We start from the raw sequence: 23,654 nt of genomic DNA on the forward strand, positions 1-23,654 counted from the left end.
TTGAGTGGAGTGACAATTAACGGCCTCCCAACAGATACCATTTTGGAAGCTCAACGACAAGACCCAGCAATAGGACGCGTACTAGCCATGAAGACTGAAGGACGCTGCCCCACAGTCAGAGAGATGAGGAGGGAGCAACCACAGACAAAATCTCTGGTTCGACACTGGAATAAACTACATATAGACGACTGTGGACTACTACGCCGACATATTGGAGAGTATAAACAGCTTGTACTTCCTCCACAATACCACAACTTAGTGTTCAAGGAACTCCACAAGGATATGGGACATTTAGGGGCAGAGAGGGTTGTACACCTCGCACGTGAACGAGTCTTCTGGCCAAACATGGAGAGAGACATCACTCATTTTGTATCTCACGTATGCGAATGTATCAAGCAACGCAAACCGAATCGAGAGACTCGTGCTCCTCTGCAACCCATCAGCACATCCGCGCCTTTTGAACTAATCTCTGTGGACTACCTTCATCTAGAGCGCAGCGTGGGTGGTTATGAGTACATACTGGTAGTAGTCGATCACTTCACTCGCTTTGCGCAGGCATATGCAACTAGAAACAAATCAGCAGCAACTGCAGCTGAACGACTGTACAACGACTTCTTTCTCCGATTCGGATTTCCTGGTGCAATCGTACACGATCAAGGAAAGGAATTTGAGAACAAACTCTTTCAACAACTCCAGCGTCTATCAGGAACATCTCGAGTGCGGACGACTCCATATCACCCACAGTGCAATGGGAAAGCAGAGCGCTTCAATCGGACACTGCTGTCGATGTTAAGAACTTTGCCTGAAACCGCGAAAAGTAGATGGAAAGACTCGCTAAATAAAGTAGTGCACGCGTACAATTGTACTAAAAGCAGCTCAACTGGTTACTCGCCATTTTATTTGATGTTTGGCCGGACTCCAAGACTACCGATCGACATAATTCTCAGAACATCAAACAGAAAGGGAACATCCAGCTACACCGAGTTCGCTAAGAAATGGCACACAGCAATGCAGGAAGCATACCTGAAGGCAGCGAAAAATGCTGATATCTCTACCTCTAGAGGAAAGAAGAACTATGACCAGAAGGTTCACTACACACAGTTGCAGCCAGGTGACCGCGTTTTGGTCAGGAACCTCTCTGAACGTGGAGGGCCAGGAAAGCTTAGATCACATTGGGAGGACAAGGTTCATGTGGTAGTACAAAAGAGAGAGGGAATCCCGGTATACGTTGTGAGACCGGAAGGACGCCCAATCGACGGTAAAAGAAGAATACTCCACAGGAATCTACTCCTACCATGTGACTCACTTCCACTGGGCCACACCCAGCTACAAATGGAACAAAGGCAAGCAAACCAGAATCAAGATAGACCGGCCTTGACACAACCTCAGTTTCTAACTAATGACAGTCCATCTGATGACGAGTCAGAAGAACAGTTTAGAGGGTTTTTACCAAACGAACTGAATCCAGCAACTAATGAACGTGAACATAATGAGTCAGCGGAAACAGACCCCCCGCAAGAAGACCAGGTATCCCAGCAAGACAATCTACCTCAGGAAGACTACGCAAGCCATGACCAAGCTCAGAACCTTGAGGACGCTCAACCTCAGCTCATCACTGTAGGCGAACCTGACACAGAATTAGAAGCAGTTCCTCCTACAGAACCGGAAGGCAGACCAGTCCGCGAGAGACGCCCTCCACAGACGCTAACCTACAACACTCTTGGGACACCAATGACTAACTGGTACCATGCAAATGGTATCGCAGCTTACCCTTATTACGGAGGGACGTATCACTACCCCGCTCCTGCACACGGAGGGACCTTCATCAACCCACCAGTCTTGTCTAGACAAGGACAAGTTCAACAACCTTACAACCAACCTGTATACCCATGGACAGTGTATCGCCAACAGTTTAATGGCTACAACACTTACAACCCGCAGTACTAACAGATATATTTTTAGCATATTATTCTTATAGTTTATCAAAAAAAAAAAACTGGAACAGGACTGTGTCAAATACACAATGATTAGTCAGGGACTACACACGTCCTACTACACGAAACATTAGAGAGACGACGTGCCCAGCGCCGGCGGACAAGAGAAGTCATATGGACTATAGAAAACGAGACAGCAATGAACTGATTGGGCCTGATCAACCCAATTCACTTGAACTCTATAATCTGTAGATAGTCTTTGAATAGTGTACACGTCTGATTTATGTTTAGTGTTTTGTCATGTCCAGGAGGACATCATTTTAAGTGGGGGAGTATGTGAGACACAAAACTAGTACGGCATTTCGTGACTAAGTCTTTATGTAAATATTAGAGTGTGTGACGAAATGTTCATGTAACCAGATAGTAGTTTTGTAACCAGAGATAGATAGGGATATATTCTTACACACATGTACTGAGCATAGATCTCAAAGAAAGAAGCAGTAAATATAAGTTCCAGCAAAAACGTGTCAACTATTGGTTCGAACGGGATCAAAAGTACCGTGTGTAACAATTACACTTGGTTCTTTATTTCATTTTGTCTTAAAAAGTGTGTGGTGTTTTTAACGATTAAGCAATGGTCAATGCTTAGCGTGCGTAAATCTATTGATGGTGCACGCGGATAGTTGGGAGAGCACGATGGTAGCGTGAGAGTTGCACGAGGCGGAGCCCTTGAAATAAGAATAGTCCAAGGAAATTGCTAGATTACTTGGAGATATTGGTCAATAAGAGTTCCAAATGCATGTTTCAGGACTTGAAGACCAACTAAAGAAGTCTAAGACCCACGAAGATCAGTACAAGTCAATGTCGTTAGCACATGAAGAGGCCCTTAAAGATCTTGATCAGGTAACAACTATACAAATATCACTATATCGCATTGTATTTTCTTACTATCATGCTTGACCTTTTTTCTTTCTATGCAATTAAATATACTTGTTTCGGGGGGGGGGGACCCACCGACCCACTCATCCACCCATCCACTCATCCACCCACCCATCCACCCACCCATCCACTCATCCACCCACCCATCCACTCATCCACCCATACATCCACCCATCCACTCATCCACCCATCCACCCATCCACTCATCCACCCACCCATCCACTCATCCACCCACCCATCCACTCATCGACCCATACATCCACCCATCCACTCATCGACCCACCCACCCACCCACCCTTAGTGATTGGCATTTTTGCTATATTTCTAGACCACAGCAGAACTAAAAACTAGTCTCGAAGCTCGAGTCAAGAAAGCAGAAGAGGAAAACAGCTACATGCAAGGGCAAATCCAGAGCTTAGAAAGCAAAAACAATGCCCTTATTCTCGAGAACACCCATGCGAAGAAAGATGCCGAGAGACAAATATCAGAGTTGCAAGAAATCCTGAGCACCATAAGACACGAGTTGGAAGAAGCTCGTATGAAAGCAAGATCAGCGTGTGCAAGTGAACAGGTGGCCAAAGAAGAACTAAAGGAGCAGGCATCTATAGCAGCTGAGGTATGAATAGTTTCTTTTTCTCATTCGGTAAATACCGCAGCTGTGTTTTATGCAATCTCGTAACTAGAGCTTGAGTTTCTTCTGGCCAGCTGCGAAGAACGAGGGCTCTGGCATAATCTATTTTTTGAGACAAGGATTTTTTGGACTTCATAACAGCGCATGCGTTCAAAGACTAGCCAAAAATAAAAATAAAAACACATACCCGATATCTAATTTTTATTTTGATCGGAAGTAAACACAGAACTCTGTTTGAAAGCATGATTTTTATTGATTATATTTTACTTCCGGAAAACAGCACATGCGCCAAAAAATGGATTATGCCAGAGCCCTCGTTCTTCGCCGCAGGCCAGAAGAAATGCAGGCTCTTGGTATGAGATTGTGGTTTATGACTTAAGACGCAGGCTTAGCCTCGTTTAAAAGCAAATTATTTGCAAATGTCAACTGTAATGTAAAGAATACGCAAGGTGAATAATACCAATGTTTTGAAGTCCCACGGAATTAATGGTATCCGTGAATAGCTGTCTTATAAACTAGGCTAAGCCTGTGCCAATGAGTCTGTGATCTTCAAAAACAGCGTTATGCATCTAATGTGAAAATGTATTGAATATTATTTAGTTTATGACATGGCTATGTATGTTTGTGTGGTTTAATGTTTCCAGTGTCAAGAGAAGTATGAAAGAGAACTGATGCTTCACGCAAATGATGTAAAAGCTTTAGCAGTCGTCAAGGAAAAGGTTAGTAAAAGGGAAGAAAACAAAATGGATAACTTGAATATAATATGAACAATAAAGAAAATTAGAACGTATAACTGCACACAGCACGCGCGCGCGTTTTCTATATCAACATTACAACATTACATGTTTGTTGTTGAGTATTTTATGATGATTTAAAATTGTTGATATTTAGCTTCAGGAACAGGACACGAAATTCAACGAAGTCCTAGACAGAGCTAATGCTGCCGAAGAAAAGCTGAAAGGTGCTAGTCAATCGTGGGTGCAGGAAAAGAAACAGTACATTACAGAGAACAAGAAACTGGAATCCAGATGCGCTGACCTGGTCGACCAGAATTCTACCTTGCATAATGAGCTAGACAAGGTAAAAGACCTCTTTATCATGGGCGTGATGCGGTATTCCCATGGTAACTTTGTTTCGCTTTGTCGGGTGGTAGTATAGACCACTTTACCTTGAACGTTTCAGACAACTCTTGAGAATAAGATTATTTGTTTGAGTTGTATCTATATTCATGTGTTTTCTCATGCGAAAACGTTAAACAAAGAAATGATACTCAAGGGAATGACACGTGGTCTGAAATGGGAAAACATTACGCCCAAGGTAAAGAGGTATATGTTAATGCAATTCGAAACAGTTATCCATCTCCAAATTTCCCATTTCTAGACAAATTACTATAGACTTACTATGGAAATTCTGTATTATGGGAATGCTACACAAGAGTGCACTTGATCTTTTCCTTAGCATTTTTAAAATAAATTTCAACATTTAACTTATTTAACTTACTATTTTAAAAGAATCTCTATAGCATGGACATTTCGAAAATCAACATGTGAGTTGAGTGTGGAGTGTTTCGTACACTGAAACTTTAGCTTCTGGTAAAATAATCTTGGTTCAAATGAGTTCAAATGTGTGCTTAAAACATTCAGTGTAGTGATAATGATTGTGTAGTGTTTCGTATTCAAATGAGGCCTAAGGGGTGTGTGTTGTATACCGAGATAAAGGGTCTGGTTTCAGTTTTCATATGTAGGAGCAATTAACTCACGTGAGAAATGCACCGAATTCAGAGACTTGTTTTAACCTGTAGCTCTACGCCAGCCTCCGCCAAACTTTACTCAGTCTCTGTCGTATGCCCTTTATCTCAGTATACAACACACAGTAGCTTAAGGCCTCATATGAATCAACTTTGCATATATATTTTTAAACCGTCCAGACTCTAGCTAGGGAGACTAGTCAACGACTTCACTATCACGATGTAAAATACAACGATTTATTATTTTTATGGAAACCTTTTTCCAGCAAAAGTTGCATACAAAAAAAAAAAAAAAAAAAAAGGAATGTAAAACTGATGATGAAAAAATGTTGCTTTCGTTAGCTCGTGACTCAGTTGGCGTCCACTACAAAGGTATCATTTACTCAACCTCCGTCATCAACAAGTGAAGATGTTGGTCAAGAAGAGGCTAAGGGTACATTGGAATTATGGGAAATAGTGAGGTACAACTAACGAGCCTATTCTTTAAGGGGTTAATGATATGTATTTATTGACTGAGTGGGAGGACTGGACGGGAAAATATTTGGATAGAGGTCATGTATACAATTGACCCAGAGCCAAATACTTTCCCGTCCGGCCCGTCCTAACTCAGTCAGTAAGCATTATCATATGATCCAATTTTTGTTTTAAAAACTCCTGCTAAAATTCATAAATATAGCGAGTAAACACGAAGGGCCAGAACGGTTTTTCCGGCTCGACCATGTCAACCTATCCGGCCCCAATCACGTGACTTTTTCCAGAGGTTTTATATAAGAGCGCACGAGCCAGACCGTACGGGTCTTCTTTAGGACTATAGGACTTCTTTCTTAATTAGGGAATGACGTTGGCTTCAAATTTTATCGATACCCTAAAACAGCTTATGGGCAACTCGGGAGATGATCAAAATCAGGGCACGACTAACTTCGCCGCAGGCCAGAAGAAACGCGGGCTCTGGGTACGAGATAGGACTAACTCGCAGATCAGATTGTAATTAAGTTAATTGGGTTTTGCGGGAGGCAGGAAAACCAGAGAACGACCGTCTTTCTCCACACCACCCTTGTGGCCTGGATTTTGATAAATTTATTAACTTTTTAATAAATAATCTCTAAAACGCTTGGTTCATCGCCTGTGAATTTTGCTTTCAGTAAGGCTTTGATAGCTTTATAGTTGCTATTCTCCTCTTTTCCAGGTTTGCCAGACGGGAGAAGGAAATTGCTGAGACCAAAGGAGAGCTGGCACATTCAGAAAGTCTACGATATCAACAAAGGTGTTCATTCCTAGAGAAACAGCTGGCGGACGCACAGAAAAACCTGAAAGAAGAGAAAACACAGACACAACTAGACGTTGAGCTATCGGCCAAACACGAAGAGGTCATGGAGAAGGTAGAGAAGCTCAATGAACTCACACAAGCCAACAAAGTTCTGATGGATGAAAAGCAAACCTTAGAACAAAGGTCGAAGGCCATGGAGGCCAAGGTACATGTACTGCTTGGAATTTTGGTTTTATTCTTTCTTTAAACTTTCATCGATACCCTGTAACGACCTCTGGGCTGCTTTAAGTAAGGAGACGACTAACTCACAGATAGAACCCTGAAACAACCTCTGGGCTGATCTAGGTCAGGGCACGGCTAACTCACAGATCGAACCCTGAAACAACCTCTGGGCTGATCTAAGTCAGGGCATGGCTAACTCACAGATCAAACCCTGAAACAACCTCTGGGCTGATCAAAGTCAGGGTATGGCTAACTCACAGATAGAACCCTGAAACAACCTCCGGACTGATCTAAGTCAGGGCATGGCTAACTCACAGATCGAACCCTGAAACAACCTCTGGGCTGATCAAAGTCAGGGCATGGCTAACTCACAGATCAAACCCTGAAACAACCTCTGGGCTGATCTAAGTCAGGGCACGGGATAGAACCCTGAAACAACCTCTGGGCTGATCAAAGTCAGGGCATGGCTAACTCACAGATCAAACCCTGAAACAACCTCTGGGCTGATCTAAGTCAGGGCACGGCTAACTCACAGATAGAACCCTGAAACAACCTCTGGGCGGATCTAGGTCGGGGCATGGCTAACTCACAGATCAAACCCTGAAACAACCTCTGGGCTGATCTAAGTCAGGGCACGGCTAACTCACAGATAGAACCCTGAAGCAACCTCTGGGCTGATCTACGTCAGGGCACGGCTAACTCACAGATAGAACCCTGAAACAACCTCTGGGCTGATCAAAGTCAGGGCATGGCTAACTCACAGATCAAACCCTGAAACAACCTCCGGACTGATCTAAGTCAGGGCACGGCTAAATCACAGATAGAACCCTGAAACAACCTCTGGGCGGATCTAGGTCGGGGCATGGCTAACTCACAGATCAAACCCTGAAACAACCTCTGGGCTGATCTAAGTCAGGGCACGGCTAACTCACAGATAGAACCCTGAAACAACCTCTGGGCTGATCTAAGTCAGGGCACGGTTAACTCACAGATAGAACCCTGAAACAAAATCTGGGCTGATCTAAGTCAGGGCACGGTTAACTCACAGATAGAACCCTCAAACAACCTCTGGGCTGATCTAAGTCAGGGCACGGTTAACTCACAGATAGAACCCTCAAACAACCGCAGGACTGATCTAAGTCCGGGCATGGTTGACTCACAGATCATATTGGAATCTAGCTTGTTAGGTTTTGCAACTTTTTGATCGCTTTTCATCAATGTTTTGCTGCCTTTTTCATTGTTAGCTCAAGAAGCTCGAGAGTGAGTTGCAGTCTCTCAAAGAAAATAACCGTACATTAACAGCAGCAAAAGACTCGTTACTCGGAGAGAAATCCGCTCTCAAGAATGAGGTAAGTTAATTAGTAAGCACGCTTTCTATGAAGTAGAACGGCCAGTTCTCGAATGGTACGCGTCAGTTCGTAGAACTGGACGAACGCGGCCCAAACTAGTACTGAGAACTGACACAAACCATTTGAGAACTGACAGATTGGTTCAATTGGAAAGTGCCCTTACAGTTGAATTAATCTTTACGTCTTCTGTATACGTAGCCCTTTCCTACGCAGACGTTCTTATGGTCGTCACACAACGTTTTTCTTGCGTGACAGCGTGACGACCCTAAGAAGGTAGAATAACCCTACTGCTAGGGCTAACTCTTTTGGTTTTTCGTGTCCACTTATGTGAAAGGCTTCAATGAATAGTTGCGCGTATCAGGTTCTTTCATTTCCTGGGAAATCACAATATGTTTCTCATGGTTGTTTTTCTATCCAAGATAATGCGCTGGACATCAAAGACCAATAATCTGATGGAACAATACAAAAATGTCAACCCAGATGAGTACAAGAGAATGGTGGAAGAAAAGAAGTTATTCCAGCAGCAAATCGCTAGTCAGAAGACTGAAAACCAAAGGACTAAAGCTCAGCTAGAAACACTAAGGGCTAACCTGAATGCTACTACTGGGGAACTCGCCACCTTAAAGGTGAATCTTGAAAACCTTCGACTTTTAAGGATTCAAGTTAAATTTATTAATGCCAATAATATTACAGATTTTGATTTAAAAGATATATTCTCGACTTTCACATCCCCATAATGCTTTGCGATTTTGGGGGGTAACCAATCAAAACACTGTCCCAAATTGAAAGGTTTCTTAATTGAATTTATACTATACCTGCTTTTATCTGTACAATACTGATTATCAGTTTATTCCAAGTTATTTTTGCGTGTACAGATCATCAAGAGTTTTGGTCTTACAGAAAATGTATTGACTTACGAAAAAATGTTTAAAATTTACCTTAAACGTCTTCAATCATCTATCTTTTTCTGTTTTTTACTTCGTCGTTTTATTTTTGGATACCAAACAAGGTATTGTCAACATTGTCTGATCAGCCTTCAGCAAAATAAGTGGGTTTTTACCCTCTGGTTACCCCCCAAAGACGCAAAGTATTATGGGGATGTGAAAGTCGAGAATACAAGTTTACAAGCTGTAAGGCATAGGCTAATTATAACAGAAACCTGAATGACTAAATTAGCCGCTATATTATTTACAATATTAAGGTCAGGAAGAATCTTATACTGTGTACTTACTGTAGTTATTTCTCACTTTTACAAAATCCCTCTATTGCAATTTTTAAAGGCTGTATTAGCCATTCTGAGGTTGAAAAAAAAAACGGGTCGGGCTGGCATTGCAATGCACTGTGGGACTGTTTTGGGGGACGAAATAGACGCCATCTTGAAAATATGACTCCTAAACAGTCCCACAATACATTGCAATGCTAACTCGACCCAAGTTTTTTCACAACCTCGGAATGGAAAATAAGCTAACTTTTATTATTTGAAGAACGAGCACAAGAAAGTCCTGGAAGAGTTAGAAAATTTAAAATCCCAAAGCAAGGAATCATCCGCTGCTCAAAATGAGATTGAAACGTTGAAGAAAACACTGGCAGAAAAGACTGAAGAAATCAAAGAAAAGATAACTACACTCAATAAGGTGAGGACAGCTTTATTCTTCTCTAATGTTTTGCCAACCGGTTGCTCAGTTGGTTGAGCATCGGACTTTCGTGCGGGAGGTCGTGGTTCGAGTCTCGGCCGGACCAACACTCAGGGTCTTAAAATAACTGAGGAGAAAGTGCTGCCTTTGTAATTACATCTGCAAATGGTTAGACTTTCAAGTGGCACGGATGACCACTTTAAATGGCGGTCCCGTCTATCCACACTCATCACTAACCAACATAGGAGGGACGTAAAAGAACCACTGAGGACGTAAAGAAACCCTGGCAGTGACCACCCTCAGTGCCTACACTTCATACTAACCATCTCTAATGATTGTGAATTAAATAAAAGCAATATGTCATTCACTTCTCAATGTAAAACGCCTTTGATTATATTCATATAGAAAAGGCGCTATATAAATTCATAAATCATCATCATCATCATCATTCTTGGTCATTCGTATTTTTCTTTGACAGAGTTATAGATTAGGAAAGAAAGCAAATACCAAACAGTGACCAAGACTGAGAAATAGAGGGATTGCTCTTAATTTATTTTTTTCGTTTGAGAACTTCATCCTTTATACTCTAGTGAAACTGTAAACAGGTTTTATTTTTCTTGATCATTTGGTGTTTTTTTCATCTTTGCTGAGATTTTTGTCCTGCACCACTTACCACCCTCGCTTATACCACTCTTATCCTCGCTCACTGACCAGAGCATATTGGGCAGATTTTAACAGCTTGAATGGCCAACATAATAAGATAGATGACTTAACATTCCATAGTAATTGATGCCAATATAGTCTCATCTTTTTGGGTGTATTTCAGTAATTCTAATCCCCTTCTCTCCATTTCATTTTTATCCTCCCTTTTATAATCCTTCCCTCCTATTTTCAGTTCCTGTTCCTTTTTCTATCAAATTCAAGTTAAAGTCTTTTCGCTGCTTTTCTTTTACCAGGTGAAGAGAATTGCCCGTCAATACAAATCACAATGTGATGAAAAATCCAAAGAACTGGACGAGCTAAAGAAGAAATCCGAAGAAACTTCTCAACAAGCACCTTCAGGAGAAGCTAAAGAAGGGACTGGCGAAGGTGTGGATGTGAGCTCATATGAAACTAAAATCAAGGAGTTGACAGACAAGATGAATAACCTTGAGAATCAGATGAAGGTCCAAAAGACCCAAGATGAACAGAATAAGGTAAGGGTTCTGGTACCCCTTAGTTACCGTTGCTACGTCTCACGAGCTCAGACATTTCGCTGGGATATCTCGGAATACTCCAGCTTCGAGTGCTTCGTTACTCAGCATAAGCCTCTGTTTTGTGCAGAATGATTATACGTTCTAATGAAGGTCCGTGGAATTTCGAAGTGTGCATTCTTTACTTTATTAGTATTTGTGAATATTTAGACACTGATTCGAGGCTAACCCTTTGTAAATGAGTCTGTGATCAAGGAATACAGCGGTGATTTGGAACTCGAAAAGAGTCTATTTAATTCTGGGTTGCTTATTGAAAAAATCCCAGTAGTACCCTTTGTTTGAGTTGTATCCATAGTCATGTGTCCGTTAAACAAAGAAATAATACTCTAGGGAATGACACGTTTCGCCCAAGCTAAAGAGGTGTATTCCAAATGAGACTGAGAATGACTTCTATTGAAAGCCCCTCCTTAAAACTACGTAAACTACTGCTATGTTGAATGCTAATGTAATAGCCGTGTTGTAGGCTCAATTTAAAGAAAAAGAAGACAAAAGCAGGAAAGTACTGATACAAGCACGTGAGAAAATACAACAGTTAACAGGTAACTATGCCATTGTATGCTGCTACATCCTTGCCGATTGTGTAACTTAAAGTAGATTACTTATGATTGTGAAAAGGAAGGTCGCGCTACAATACGAAATGGACGACGTCATTTGAATAAATCAGCATAAATCATTAATTGGTTAGCCAATCAAAAAACAAAATTGAAATTGATGCCAACCCTTGAACCATTTATAGCGCGCGAAATCATTGCATTACCTATCAAGAAGCTAAGACGCAGGGCGGCGCGGTCATGTACCAACTTGACATTATCCCCTGAGCAAGTCAAATACCTAAAAGATTCCTTATTCAATTGCTATGTTTACACGACGGCACACGAGCTAAAGGGTTCATTAAAGGTGTTTTTTAATGTTGTTTTCAGCACTAAAGGATCGTTTGGGGACAGAGAATGAAGAATTAAAGAAAGAAGTCAAGGCCGCCTCCGAAGCAAAGGACACCATGTCCCAGCGTAACAAAGAACTAGACGACAGATTAAACCTACTGCAGTCTCAATACGATAGCTGTGTTGCTAGACTCGAAAAGAAGGTCAATGACTTGAATACCAAACGAGAAAGCGAGGCTGAAGAAAGCAAGAAGAAGCTGGATGAGAAGAGATTGTAAGTACTGGATGCCAAATCATTCGATCTGGTTTAACTCCATGTAAAGGTTTAGGGTATTTTGAGCAGTGAAGAATGCAGCAGTGCAGTCGGCTATCACCTAAAGGGTCTCATGTTTTTCGGTTTTCCTCCATCCATTAGTAAAATCTAACACGATAAATCCCAATTCAATTAGCCGTGCCGTGACTTACTGGCGTTTCCAGACAAAAATCGCGACGTGCACTTTGCAATAGACTGCCGTCAATCAAATAAGTTTACGTCATTTACACGCGTTTGGGTCGGCCCGGATAGGCCCGGTGAGTGTGGCTCATAATACTTGTAAACAATCGACCGACGTTTTGGCGCCTTTTAAATCACACACGCGTGTAAATGGCGTCAACGTGTTTGATTGACGGCAGTCTTTTGCAAAGTGCACGTCGCGATTTTTCTCTGGGGTGGCCGCGTAGCAATGCAAAAGCCGGTAAATCAACCCAGAAATCGTACCAGGGTTCCATAAAAATAATTTCTATTAGATATATTTGATAATAACATTTACTGATATTAAAACATTAATTCATAGAGAAAACGAACAACAGTTCCAACAGATCCAACAGCTCCAGAAACAGATCCAGCAACAGATCCAACAACACCAACAAAAGCTTGCTTCTAAGGCAACAGCTGCTAATTCTTCTGGAAGAAGTCTTGGAGATTCTCCTGGACAGGACAACACACAAACGCTTGGTTAGGGACCAGTCATTATTTTAAGTCGGAGGGAGAGGGGGGGGGGGGGGGGGGGGGTGGGGTGAAGGAGAAATTGGGGGGCCCGTTTACTAAAATTTGCTACTGAGTCGTCCTCCATTTTGATGCCTACCAACCTTAAGCAAAGAGAGTTTTTTCAACTTATCTTTACGAGTTTTGTTCTCCATGTTCTCCGAAATATTTTTTTAGGGTTCTCATTAAGGGTCGAAAATAGAATGCTCCGATTACTGACCAAATTTCTCAGGCTTAACTTACCATAATCTTCTCCTGTTATTTCAAAGCTTAATGAGAACCCTACCAGGACTTTGGCTAGTTCACGATCTTCTTCTATTATTTTAAAACCTGGAATAAACCATTATTTTTCTTCAGATTCTACATCTGGTATTCCATCTACTACTCCTGTATCAATCGTCCCACCCACAGCCACCATCAAACCTACCTCGGCACCTGCAGCAAACAAAACCTCATCAGCAAAGACCGCAAGTATACGTCCCATGCCAATCACTCAAGGTACCCCTACTCCTACTGCAACAGTCTTACCCACTGTCACCTCGACTGCTCAAGAAACACCCACCACAATGGCTGCAGTGGTACCTTCACGAAACCAGGTGACGTTGACTTCTACAGCATCAACGAGTGCAACTGTTCGACCCATCACTAGTGGGGCATCGACCAGTGTGGTGTCTACTGTCCCATCGCAGAGAGCTCCTGCTGAAGCGCAAGCTGGAAGGTGAGTGAAACGAAACAAATAAAGTACCTCTGCGCATGTTTGTAGTCTTAACGGTCATACGGTTTTCCACTTTATCTGAAGGATGACGCCCTCTGCAGATACATCTCAACCAACTGTGGCCGTCACGACAAGCAACAAGCGGCAGCGTGACGAAGAAGAGGATGTCGATAGGTAAGGCATGATGCTCAACACTAGAAGTCTATTCCAAGACATTACGAAACATGTTTGAGCTTCTTCCTCTAACGTAGATATTGATGGCTTTTACAGCCGCCATGTTGGATGAATTGAACAAAAGATTTGTCATTAGTCTCTTTTGCTATATCATCCAACATGGCTGCCATGTCTTTTGTTATTTCTTTCTCTTGGGAATGCTAGAAAACCGGCATCAAATATCGACATTACATAGACTAGCATTGCAGTACGTTTGTCACTGTGCTCCGCACAGGATGACCTGTGCTTACCATTATTTCCTAGTAGCGCATTAGTTAGAGTCGGGTCGACTAGAGTTTCGAAGGTCGTGGGTTCAAATCCCATCTGGAGCTGGGATTTTTAGTTCTGAGCTCTTGTTTAATATTCTTGGGACTGCAACCACGTGACCAAAAAATCGCTTGAGATATTAATAGCAATAACAAGAGAAGCTTAATAAGGAATGCTTTGTATTGTCAACCAAGATAGCCACTATGACGTAACGTACACCTTAAGAATAACTGTCATGATTAGTTTTATTTTATGTTGGAGCTTTGTTGGTTCGTCCTTGAAATATTAAGCACCATTTGCATGAAATGTTTTACTGCATTGTGCAAATATCATGTGACTGTGGCACACGTCATTGTCATACGCAGGGTTGGTGCTACTCCTTAAACTCCTTGAAAACTCCTTGAATTTAATTCACGTTTTCAAGGGCACTTGAAAAGCTCTTGAATTTTACGATTTTAGCAAAACTCCTTGAAAACTCCTTGGATTTTTGCTTTGATCATTACTTGCATGGTTCTGAAATAGATCTAGTCAGAAAGATTGAAAATCTGAATGTCAGCCATGTGCAACCACTGTGTAAAACCTCTTGGCATATTCAGTAGCTGAACATACTCCTTGAAAATTCATTTTTGGGTCCTTGTATACTCCTTGAACAGTCCTTGAATTTTAAGTCGTTACCTCAGCACGAACTCTGCATGCGCATGACAAGTCTTCAGTCATAGCTCCCAGTTAGCGTGTCCGCACTGTACCTAATCGTTCATACAATGAAAAGTCCTTCTTAAAATTACTTTTTTAGGCAAAGCCAAGCACAATCGTCAGAACCTGTGGAAAAGAGAGTAAGAACTACAGAAGCTGAGGTGAGAAGAACTATTACATTTAGTTATGAACATATCCACATGAAATATGCGCGTTATAAATGTATTTATTATTATTATATATTTATTATTATGCATTTGTTTAAAAAAAAGGAATTTGTACATATTTATATTATAACATCACTGAAGTCGTGAGATTAGCATCTTCATAAAAAAAAATTGCTCGTGCGCTAACAATAGACATCAGCTTGGGCTTAATCTTACTCCATTTCAGACCACGTGTCATTCCCTAGAGTATTATTTCTTTTTTAAGGGTTGCGCTCGGTTGCACATGAGAAGACACATGAATATATAGATACAATTCAAACAAAGAAATTTTATTCTCTAGAGAATGACACGTGGTCTGAAATGGGAAAACATTTCGCCCAAATCGAGGAGGATTATTACTTAAAGACGCTAGTTTTAGGTAGTTAGCCGTGCCTTGACTTGTATCAGTCCGAAGTTTGCTCCAGGGTTCGATAAAGTTAAGGGAAATTAATTATCGGCCTTTACTTTACTGACAATAGGCTGTGGAGGGAACCATAGACGAGCTCGCCGCGAATGAAGGAGATCAAGAAGAAGAAGGATGGGAAGTTCCTGAAATGGAATCTGGTCGAGAAACCCCTGAAGTAGTGCTGATAGAAAGCGGTGATGACGAAGATGAAGAGGAAGACGAAGAGGGAATGGAAGAAGAAGAGGAGGACGAGGAAGACATGGAAGAAGATGAAGAAGATGAAGGAGAAGACGAGGAGATTGAGGAAGAAAGCGCTGCTGCTGCTGATATAGATGTGGTAGAGGTCATTGATGATGATGATGAAGAAGAAGAAGAACGAGGGGAAGAGAAAGTATCTGAAGAACAGGATGAAGAAGAAGATATTGGAGAAGGTAATACTACTTTGACCTTTTTTTCTTTTTCTTTTTCTTTTTCTTTTTCTTTTTCTTTTTCTTTTTCTTTTTCTTTTTCTTTTTCTTTTTCTTTTTTTTTTTTCTTTTTTTTTCTTTTTGTTTGTTTGTTTTGTTTTGTTTGTTGTTGGTTTTTTTTTGCCATCAAAATAGGCCACACTTTCAACTGCCTTGAATATAGGATGTAGTAGCGTGGTTGTACTCCATGTATGAAAGAAAATTGTATCTTAACTCAAGATGCACTTACTGACGCCATACCATAAATCAAATAAATGGAGAAAAAAATTTAAATTTAGATTGAAAAAAATTGTTTTTTGGTTTTCAAAACTGTCACTTTTCGCTACTAGTGGTTTATCATCAATAGATCACTGGTAGCTTAGCCAATCTGAGCGCAGAGTTGTGGATAGATAGGTAGATAGATAGCTTTATTACAAAACATCGCAGCCATAGGCTGAATTACGTTTATATACAATAAAAGGGGAAATGTGTGATAGACCATCAGAAGGTTTATTCTAACTGAATTTGCTTCTTTCTATCATAATTCATGCAAACTGCAGAAGAAGAGGAAGAAGTAGAGGATGTAGAAGACGCCGAAGAAGAAGACAAAGACGACAATGAAATGTCCGAGGCTGAAGACGAACAAGTAGCAACAGAAGATATTCAAGAACCTGATACTTCACAAACAGAAGTCCCAGAAGATGACGACGTACAGATAACACAGACAGAAAACGTACCAGTTATTCAACAGCTTCCATCTGTTGCAGTCGCTCAGAGACAATTCGACCAGCAACAGCAGCAACGACAGCAAGAAGAAGAACCTGGTCCCGTTGGTCGAACTGCGTCTATCGATCGACCGAGGTCGCACCTCGCTCCATTCTCTTTCTCCCAGGTGAGCATCAGAAAAAGTGATGAATAGCACCCCCCTCTCTTAAAGTGCCTATCACCCTTCTGACAATATTCTCAGTATTGATTCTACATGGGGTAAGATGTTGAATAACCCGAAAAAATTGCATAGTTTGAGTGCGGCTTCTTGAAGTTATGAAGGTTTTTTATGTCATATGCTAATGCTGTGACGTATGAGGAGGTATTTATAGTTATTTGTTGTTCCTCGTAATTCGAAACACCGGCTTCTATGGGAAAACTAACTTGCATTCATTTCTAAAAGAGCAATGGGGAAAACAATGACGTATTTTAAATTTAATTTATCTGTACCAGTAATGTTTTGTATATTAAATGATTACTCCTCATACGTCACAGCATTAGCATATAGCGTGGAAAAACCTTTATAACTTCAAGAAGCCGCACTCAAACTATGAAATTTTTTCGGGTTATTCAACATCTTATCCCATGTAGAATAAATACTGAGAATATCGTCAGAAGGGTGATAGGCACTTTAAGCTTATTCAAACATTACTTGATGCACCATGGTGAGCATCGAAATAAGTATTAAATAGAACCCCCTCTCTGAAGCTCTTTCAAACATTAGCTTGTATATATATTTTACAACCACCACTCCCCATACGGGGCTCTTTCATGAGGTTTCCTCCACTACCACTACATTCTATATTTACGACATACAACATTCAACTCACATCTTGCTTTCTGCGGAGCTGATAAACAATTTTTAGCTAATACACAATGGAGAATTTTCCTTCAAACTACCATCCTGTATCTTGGTAAGTTATGTTTACAATCGGGGATGATAGAGCGCCTGCCCGCAAGCGGTATTGTTTTTTGAAATACGCATTTAGTATGCATGTTACCACAGTCAAAAAGGTATCCAAGCAATGAATTAGAGGTGTCTCCACCCCCCCCCCCCCCCCCCATTTTTCACCCAGCAACTTGAGTCACGAGTACTTTTTTCGTACCAAATCATTTTTCAATATTACGTTTTGTAGGGTCAATCCGGGCAAGGACCGTTTGATGAAGCAGATGACTGCACCGTTCCTAGTACTCCAACTCTATTCGTACCCAAACGAACCGATGGATTCGCCGAGGCTATAAGGTAAAATTTCAGTATTTCAGTTGAATTAAATTTTCTTTGAATTGATTAAAATTGCTAAATTCTAAATTGCTGGTGAAGCAATTGTGTTGCCAAGACTCTAAATTATTTTTTATTTTGTAATGCTTATTTATTTTCTATTTATTTAAAAAAATTGCATTAACACTTATAGGGTATAAGTGAAGGGGGCGAGCAAGGGAGCGCGTTTTGGCGCGAAATTCCCGCTCAATCCACAGGAACACAACAACATAAATAATGATGGAGAAAATGAGAGGATTTTCTCAAACCAGCTCAAACCAGCTCAAACATGTCTGCTTTCTTGTCAGGAACAGTTACATAAAATGGAAACCATAATAGGTCACTTGCATAATAGCGTCATTTACTAACACTACCAGAATCCCTTGCACACTTCCTTTTGTTCAGTTCACTTGCAGTCTTTATTCTCATGAGGAAATAAAAATTTGAATAAGAAAGAAAATTCGCGAAGCATTCTGGTATTGGTAGTAAAATGACACCATTATGTAAACGGCCTATTATTTGAGTGTGAGCCCGATCCCCTTCCCTACGATACGATACTGCTTACTGGCGAGATTTACAGTATTGTTTCTTTAATTCCTGATTATTATTTCATTTCTCCCCAGTTCTCCTCATATTCATCGACCGTTTAACTTTGCTCCTCCCACTGAGGGTAACAATTCAGGCATGCAGTCCCTTGGCTTGGAGTCTAGTATTTCTGTTGGAGGTAAATATTCGGCTCATTCTTACTGAATTTTAAAGGAAATTTTATGACTGTAAAAAAAATTACGTATGACTCCCGTGCCGTGCCGTGCCATGACTAATGGTGACGGTGCCGTGCCGTGATTAATGAAGACAATGCCTTGCCGTGATCAATGATGACGGTGCCGTGACCAATGATGACGGTGCCGTGCCTACACCCGTCAGGTCTATATTTTATCATTATAAAATATATCATTTTTTCTATATTTTTATTCACTTCATGGTCAGTTCTCGTGATATTTTCAATTCTAATATTTTAGGAATGCGTGTGGATGACACTCGTGTTAATCTAATGGACGAAACATCAGAAGACATCACAGCTGCAAGAGCGTCTTACTCTGCTGACACAACAGGTACGCTTGTGCACTCGATCATGTACCTCATCACTCACTTGTGGTGGACTGCGGTAAAGTGAATTGGTCGGTAAGGCAGTCGGATAAGCACTTTGTAAATTGTCGACTGAACGCAAATTTAGTATGGCTGTGAAAAGCCCCCCCCAATCTATAAATCAGTGTCTTGTGTTGTATGAATGTTGTTCCGAGTTGGTCAATCACTCAAGCATAGAGGGCCCACTTTAGATAAAAGGTATAGATGAAAATTAACCCAGAAAAAGATTCAAGCTATCCCGCTTATATATTATAGATCATATATCTAAAGTGGGCTCCCTGTGTTCTTAGGTATTCAAGACAGAAGCGAACCATCAAACCAGACTGTACCAGAACGTTCCCAGAGTCGAGGATCTGATTCTGCCTTCAGACAACAATCAGTGGAAAGCTTGGAGTCCGAGGGGGACTTCGCCACCGACGTCACAAGTATGACTGACCTTCCTTCTATTACAGTTACCCCAGCTAGTGATACTAAATCTGTAGAAGAAACGACCGAACAGAATGTCCCGGATACGCAACAGGAAGCTGGTGGACCGGAAGCGGAAGTGGCGTTGGGAGATGACGAGGACGAAGGAAATGATGAAAGAGGAGAGGAAGACGAGGGTGAAAAGGAAGGGTGAGCATCAATTTTAGACTGTTGCAGGAATTTTCAGCATTTTGAAAATTTCAATCATTTTAACTTTCTGAAATATATATTTTCTTTTGTCGTAAGACTTTATTGCCGCTGTTGTCGTAAGACGAATGCTGTAGTTTACTCTCACACTCTAGTCTCCTTCGCACCCGTCATTAGTTTGAAGACGGCCCGGGAGGATCTGGGACCCAAACTAAACTCTGCCAAACATTGATCAAGGCAAATCTAGAAACTGCTTGCTGTCTGAATATACATCTTGCATTAAAGTGCAAACCATATATCAATGAAATATAGCACAAAATCTAAATAGAACTAAAGACATGTATTTCTTTTGTTTTGTAATTGTTTTATTGGTGCTATTTTGTACTAATTAGTTAGAAATATTTCTCGGCTTATTTGCACTCGATCCACTGTTAGTCATATTTACTTGTTCTTGTTTTAGCGACTTGGAACCAGAAGCCGTGGAAACAGAAGTAGATAAATCAAGTGATGTCAAACCATCTGAACCTGTTGCAGGTAACAATGATTTAGAAGAGAACAATGGACTACTTCAACAATATGGCGGCCATCTTGGACCACGAGGAATTATGGGCGTCCAGGGGGACAATAAAGCTCTGTTACAGTAATGACGTCCATTGATACTAACAGCTGACCAAAAGAGAATACAACAAAAGATGAATTAGGACAGCATATCGATCACTTTTACCCATAAAAGAAAGACAAACACACGAAACTATATTTTCCATCATCTTTGTTTTGTTTTGCCCCCTGGCAAAATGGCCGCCGTATCGACGAAGTAGTCCATTAATTGTCATATACCTTTCTCACTTCACTTATTATTAAGAGAAAAAAATATTAAGAAAGAACTATCGTATCTGTGCGATGAATGTCATTTTTCTCGATATTTATTTGATTATTATATATGCTGCTGAAACTGTCTTTGAAAATTGTTGTTTCTACAGTTGAAGGTGCTAGTTCTTCCGAGGCGATTGAATCTAGAGCCTCAACAAGCGCAAGCTCTGATGCAAAAGGTAAAAAACGACTTTTATAAGGTTACCAGCGACGTAGCGAGAGCTTGAAGGGCGAGCGAGCGCGTTTTGGCGCGAAAGAAAAAAATCGCGTCTGCATCTGAGAAGTTTCTATCTCTAGCTTACTCCACGTAAGTTTGAGTGTGTGTATTGGTCTTTTCGAGGTTGCGCGGAAAACTGGTGACGAGTAGGACGTGCGTTGAATCATGGACTGTTTTAGGAGACTGTGGCAATATGGCTTGTAAAACATACCAAAAACAAAGTAAATGTGAATCGATTCAAAAACTAAACTAACCTGTAACTGAACAAGAGACAAATAAAAATGGCGTCCCCTAAGAAATCCCCATGATTGAGCATGCATCCTATTCGTTAAAGGCCAATTGTAATGAAACTTATATATTCTTGTAGATTCCAGCAAAGGAAGAAGTACAGTGGTCCAACTAAAGAGACCCAGTACAACAGGGCAAGAAGCAAGCCAATCGGGCGTCAAAAGGGGTGTGTATATCATTAATCTAAGAACTGTCAAGCAATTTCCAGTTAGTAAGATATATATATAATGGTCTGTTTTTATCTTCAGGCACAGTCCAGACACAAGGAGGAAGAGCGCGCAGAATCAAGCGATTCATCCCTGGTTAGTAATCAAATGCTCTCGTGTACCAAAATGACTGATTCAGATGGCGCACTCGTGCCGAACCTGATTCAATTCTTTACAGGGATGAGGGGGGAGGGGTAGGGTAGAGATTCTTTCCATTAGAGAGAAACTGACTGACTGACTGACTGACTGACTGACTGACTGACTGACTGACTGACTGACTGACTGACTGACTGACTGACTGACTGACTGACTCATTTTCCTGTTTATGGTGTTTCAGGTCGTGGTAATAGCAGAGGTCGCGGTAGAGGCACCGATGGACGCCGAGGAGGAGGAACCTCACACTAATCCCACATTCCTTTAGGAAACTCATTCTATAACACACTTCAAAAACTATTTTTGCCATCTAATTGTCATGCCAACTAAAGACACTGTATAAAGAAACAGACAAATTTATTCAATAATCTTCGAATATTTCGACTTCTTTTCTCAACGATGTCGAGATGCCATGCTTTTGTTTTTTTCAGTTCTTTTTTCTGTAATTTCATTTAATAATAAAAATGTCTTAGTCCTAAAGCTGCAGATAAATCTTAATAAAGTGGAATATTTAGACTACTACAAATATTATTTTAATAAAGTAAAATGATTCTCGTAATTATCCACTTTGTATTTTACGCGAGTATACTTTTCAATCTGGGGGATAATGCTTTCTTCAAACTATGCCTCATGTCTTTGAAAATAAGATTCTTTATTGGTAACAGCAACAACACGTTGACACTAATTTCAATTTTATAGTAAGTGATCTCATCTAAACCTACCTGATAGTCCCTTTAACAGTCTCCTGCGCCAGTTGCTTGCTTGCAATGATAGAGACTTCAATAATTGTTCAAAGTGTTACAGCCATTCTCAATCACACTCTAGCGATTTTTTCTGTCGCGACGAAGGTTTTGGTGGACGTCAATCACAAGGCGTTTCCATAACATTGTCGGAAAACACGTGCTTTTTGGAATGTCATGGAAACGCCTTGATTGACGCCCACCAATACCTTCTTCGTCGCGACAGAAACAATCGCTAGAGGGCGCGTGTGATTGAGAATGGCTGTAAAAACGTTCTTTATCATTGCAAGCTCACCGTTCGTCTCGCTTCGATCACAGGTACGGCTACCTGTGAATTGGACTATTGACTTTAACAACTACCACCCTCTCCTCCCTTGGCGGATTATTTTGCGTTTTAAAAATAAATTGCCATTATTTATGGATGAGATGACATTTTATTGACCCTCGCTTGACGACACATGCCACTGTCAAGGGTTATCACCTGCAAGACAAGTTTGGCGAGGAAAGTTTAGAATCTCACTTCAGACACTTGTTTTCTCCGATGGCCACCGATGAAATTCTCTAGAAGTTGTCGACTTACGTTTTTTTTTGAGTCAAACGCATAAGGGACGGAAAAACTTGTTAAACTGGAGAAGATGTATCTTAAACAAATGATTTTTTTAGGATTCTCAGACCGTACATTTTCACACAGATCATTGATTTTCCCACTGTTGCTATTTATTTTATCTGGTAAGAAACATTATTTCAATATTATTTTTACCTATATAGAGGGAAAAAAAACTTCACTTGTAACTCCTATTGTTTTTCTTAAACTTACATTTAAAAAAATACATGTTATCTAAGTATTGACTGTGTATTTTGATTGTACCTCTTTATATATTCCCATATTTGTTTTTATTTCACAGGTTATTGCAGTGCCGTTCCTTCAAGAACTACTTCGAGTGATTCAAGATCGTGTTACCAAACTGGTGCTCCAGAGAAAAACGTAACTTTGATGTACGGTTTGGATAACCCCAAGGTTGAAAAGTCTTTGATCGGACATGTAAAAACGTTGAAAGAATGTGTGGAAATTGCATGTCGAAGAGAAAACGCCTCTCTTGCCTTCACGTCGCGTTTCGACTGCTACTCAGTGACCTGTCATGGGGATGAAGAGTTATGTTGGCTTTTACCGAGTTTTAATAACCCAACATTGGTTTTTGCTAGACTAGAAAGAAAGAAATTCAATGACTCAAAAAAATCAAAAGAAACGAAAAAAGGCGGGTAATAGTGACTTTACCTGTCGCTGGAGGTATTGTACCTGCTATATAGGACATATAGTATTGATACTCCAGAAATCTATCTATCCTTGCAGCCCCTTGTGGCAAATGTAAAATAAGAATAAAATTCAAAACAACCATTCGAATAAAATATTTAAAGATGTATCATCATAAGTGTCAACTACTAAAAACTTAAATTTTTACTTCATATATTAGTTTTGATAGAGAGAGACTTACATATAAATTTTACAATAAAACATATAACTAAAATAACATTAGAGTGCAAACAATTAATCCATAAAACACTAATTACTAA

General features: G+C 40.6%; 2 protein-coding genes across 2 annotated transcripts in view; both read left to right on the forward strand.

Moving 5' to 3' along the window:
- The window catches only part of LOC116291516 (nucleoprotein TPR), a 42,971-nt gene extending 21,070 nt beyond the window's left edge, over positions 1–21,901 (forward strand). Inside the window, exons 30-56 of the mRNA XM_089033355.1 lie at positions 2,743–2,837; positions 3,202–3,489; positions 4,149–4,223; positions 4,396–4,584; positions 5,594–5,712; positions 6,438–6,723; positions 7,985–8,089; positions 8,509–8,715; positions 9,574–9,723; positions 10,680–10,919; positions 11,440–11,515; positions 11,897–12,131; positions 12,691–12,851; positions 13,239–13,599; positions 13,681–13,770; positions 14,870–14,930; positions 15,455–15,812; positions 16,388–16,719; positions 17,729–17,835; positions 18,474–18,574; positions 18,870–18,962; positions 19,287–19,611; positions 20,069–20,142; positions 20,589–20,657; positions 21,063–21,149; positions 21,232–21,285; positions 21,527–21,901. Coding sequence (XP_088889481.1) covers positions 2,743–2,837; positions 3,202–3,489; positions 4,149–4,223; positions 4,396–4,584; positions 5,594–5,712; positions 6,438–6,723; positions 7,985–8,089; positions 8,509–8,715; positions 9,574–9,723; positions 10,680–10,919; positions 11,440–11,515; positions 11,897–12,131; positions 12,691–12,851; positions 13,239–13,599; positions 13,681–13,770; positions 14,870–14,930; positions 15,455–15,812; positions 16,388–16,719; positions 17,729–17,835; positions 18,474–18,574; positions 18,870–18,962; positions 19,287–19,611; positions 20,069–20,142; positions 20,589–20,657; positions 21,063–21,149; positions 21,232–21,285; positions 21,527–21,594 — 4,406 coding nt within the window. The 3' untranslated portion in view covers positions 21,595–21,901. The remainder of the gene's footprint in view (positions 1–2,742; positions 2,838–3,201; positions 3,490–4,148; positions 4,224–4,395; positions 4,585–5,593; positions 5,713–6,437; positions 6,724–7,984; positions 8,090–8,508; positions 8,716–9,573; positions 9,724–10,679; positions 10,920–11,439; positions 11,516–11,896; positions 12,132–12,690; positions 12,852–13,238; positions 13,600–13,680; positions 13,771–14,869; positions 14,931–15,454; positions 15,813–16,387; positions 16,720–17,728; positions 17,836–18,473; positions 18,575–18,869; positions 18,963–19,286; positions 19,612–20,068; positions 20,143–20,588; positions 20,658–21,062; positions 21,150–21,231; positions 21,286–21,526) is intronic.
- A 658-nt stretch (positions 21,902–22,559) lies between these two features.
- LOC116308294 (uncharacterized) lies at positions 22,560–23,503 on the forward strand. Its single transcript, XM_031718683.1, has 2 exons — positions 22,560–22,811; positions 22,988–23,503. The coding sequence occupies exons 1-2, from the start codon at positions 22,718–22,720 to the stop codon at positions 23,344–23,346; spliced, it is 453 nt and encodes a 150-aa protein (XP_031574543.1). The 5' UTR covers positions 22,560–22,717; the 3' UTR covers positions 23,347–23,503.
- Positions 23,504–23,654: the final 151 nt, after the last annotated feature.

Source organism: Actinia tenebrosa, unplaced genomic scaffold (assembly GCF_029948245.1).
Source record: "Actinia tenebrosa isolate PJP-AT-01 unplaced genomic scaffold, QUT_ActTen_1.0 PGA_scaffold1__47_contigs__length_23844297, whole genome shotgun sequence".
Taxonomy (NCBI): Eukaryota; Metazoa; Cnidaria; class Anthozoa; order Actiniaria; family Actiniidae; genus Actinia; species Actinia tenebrosa.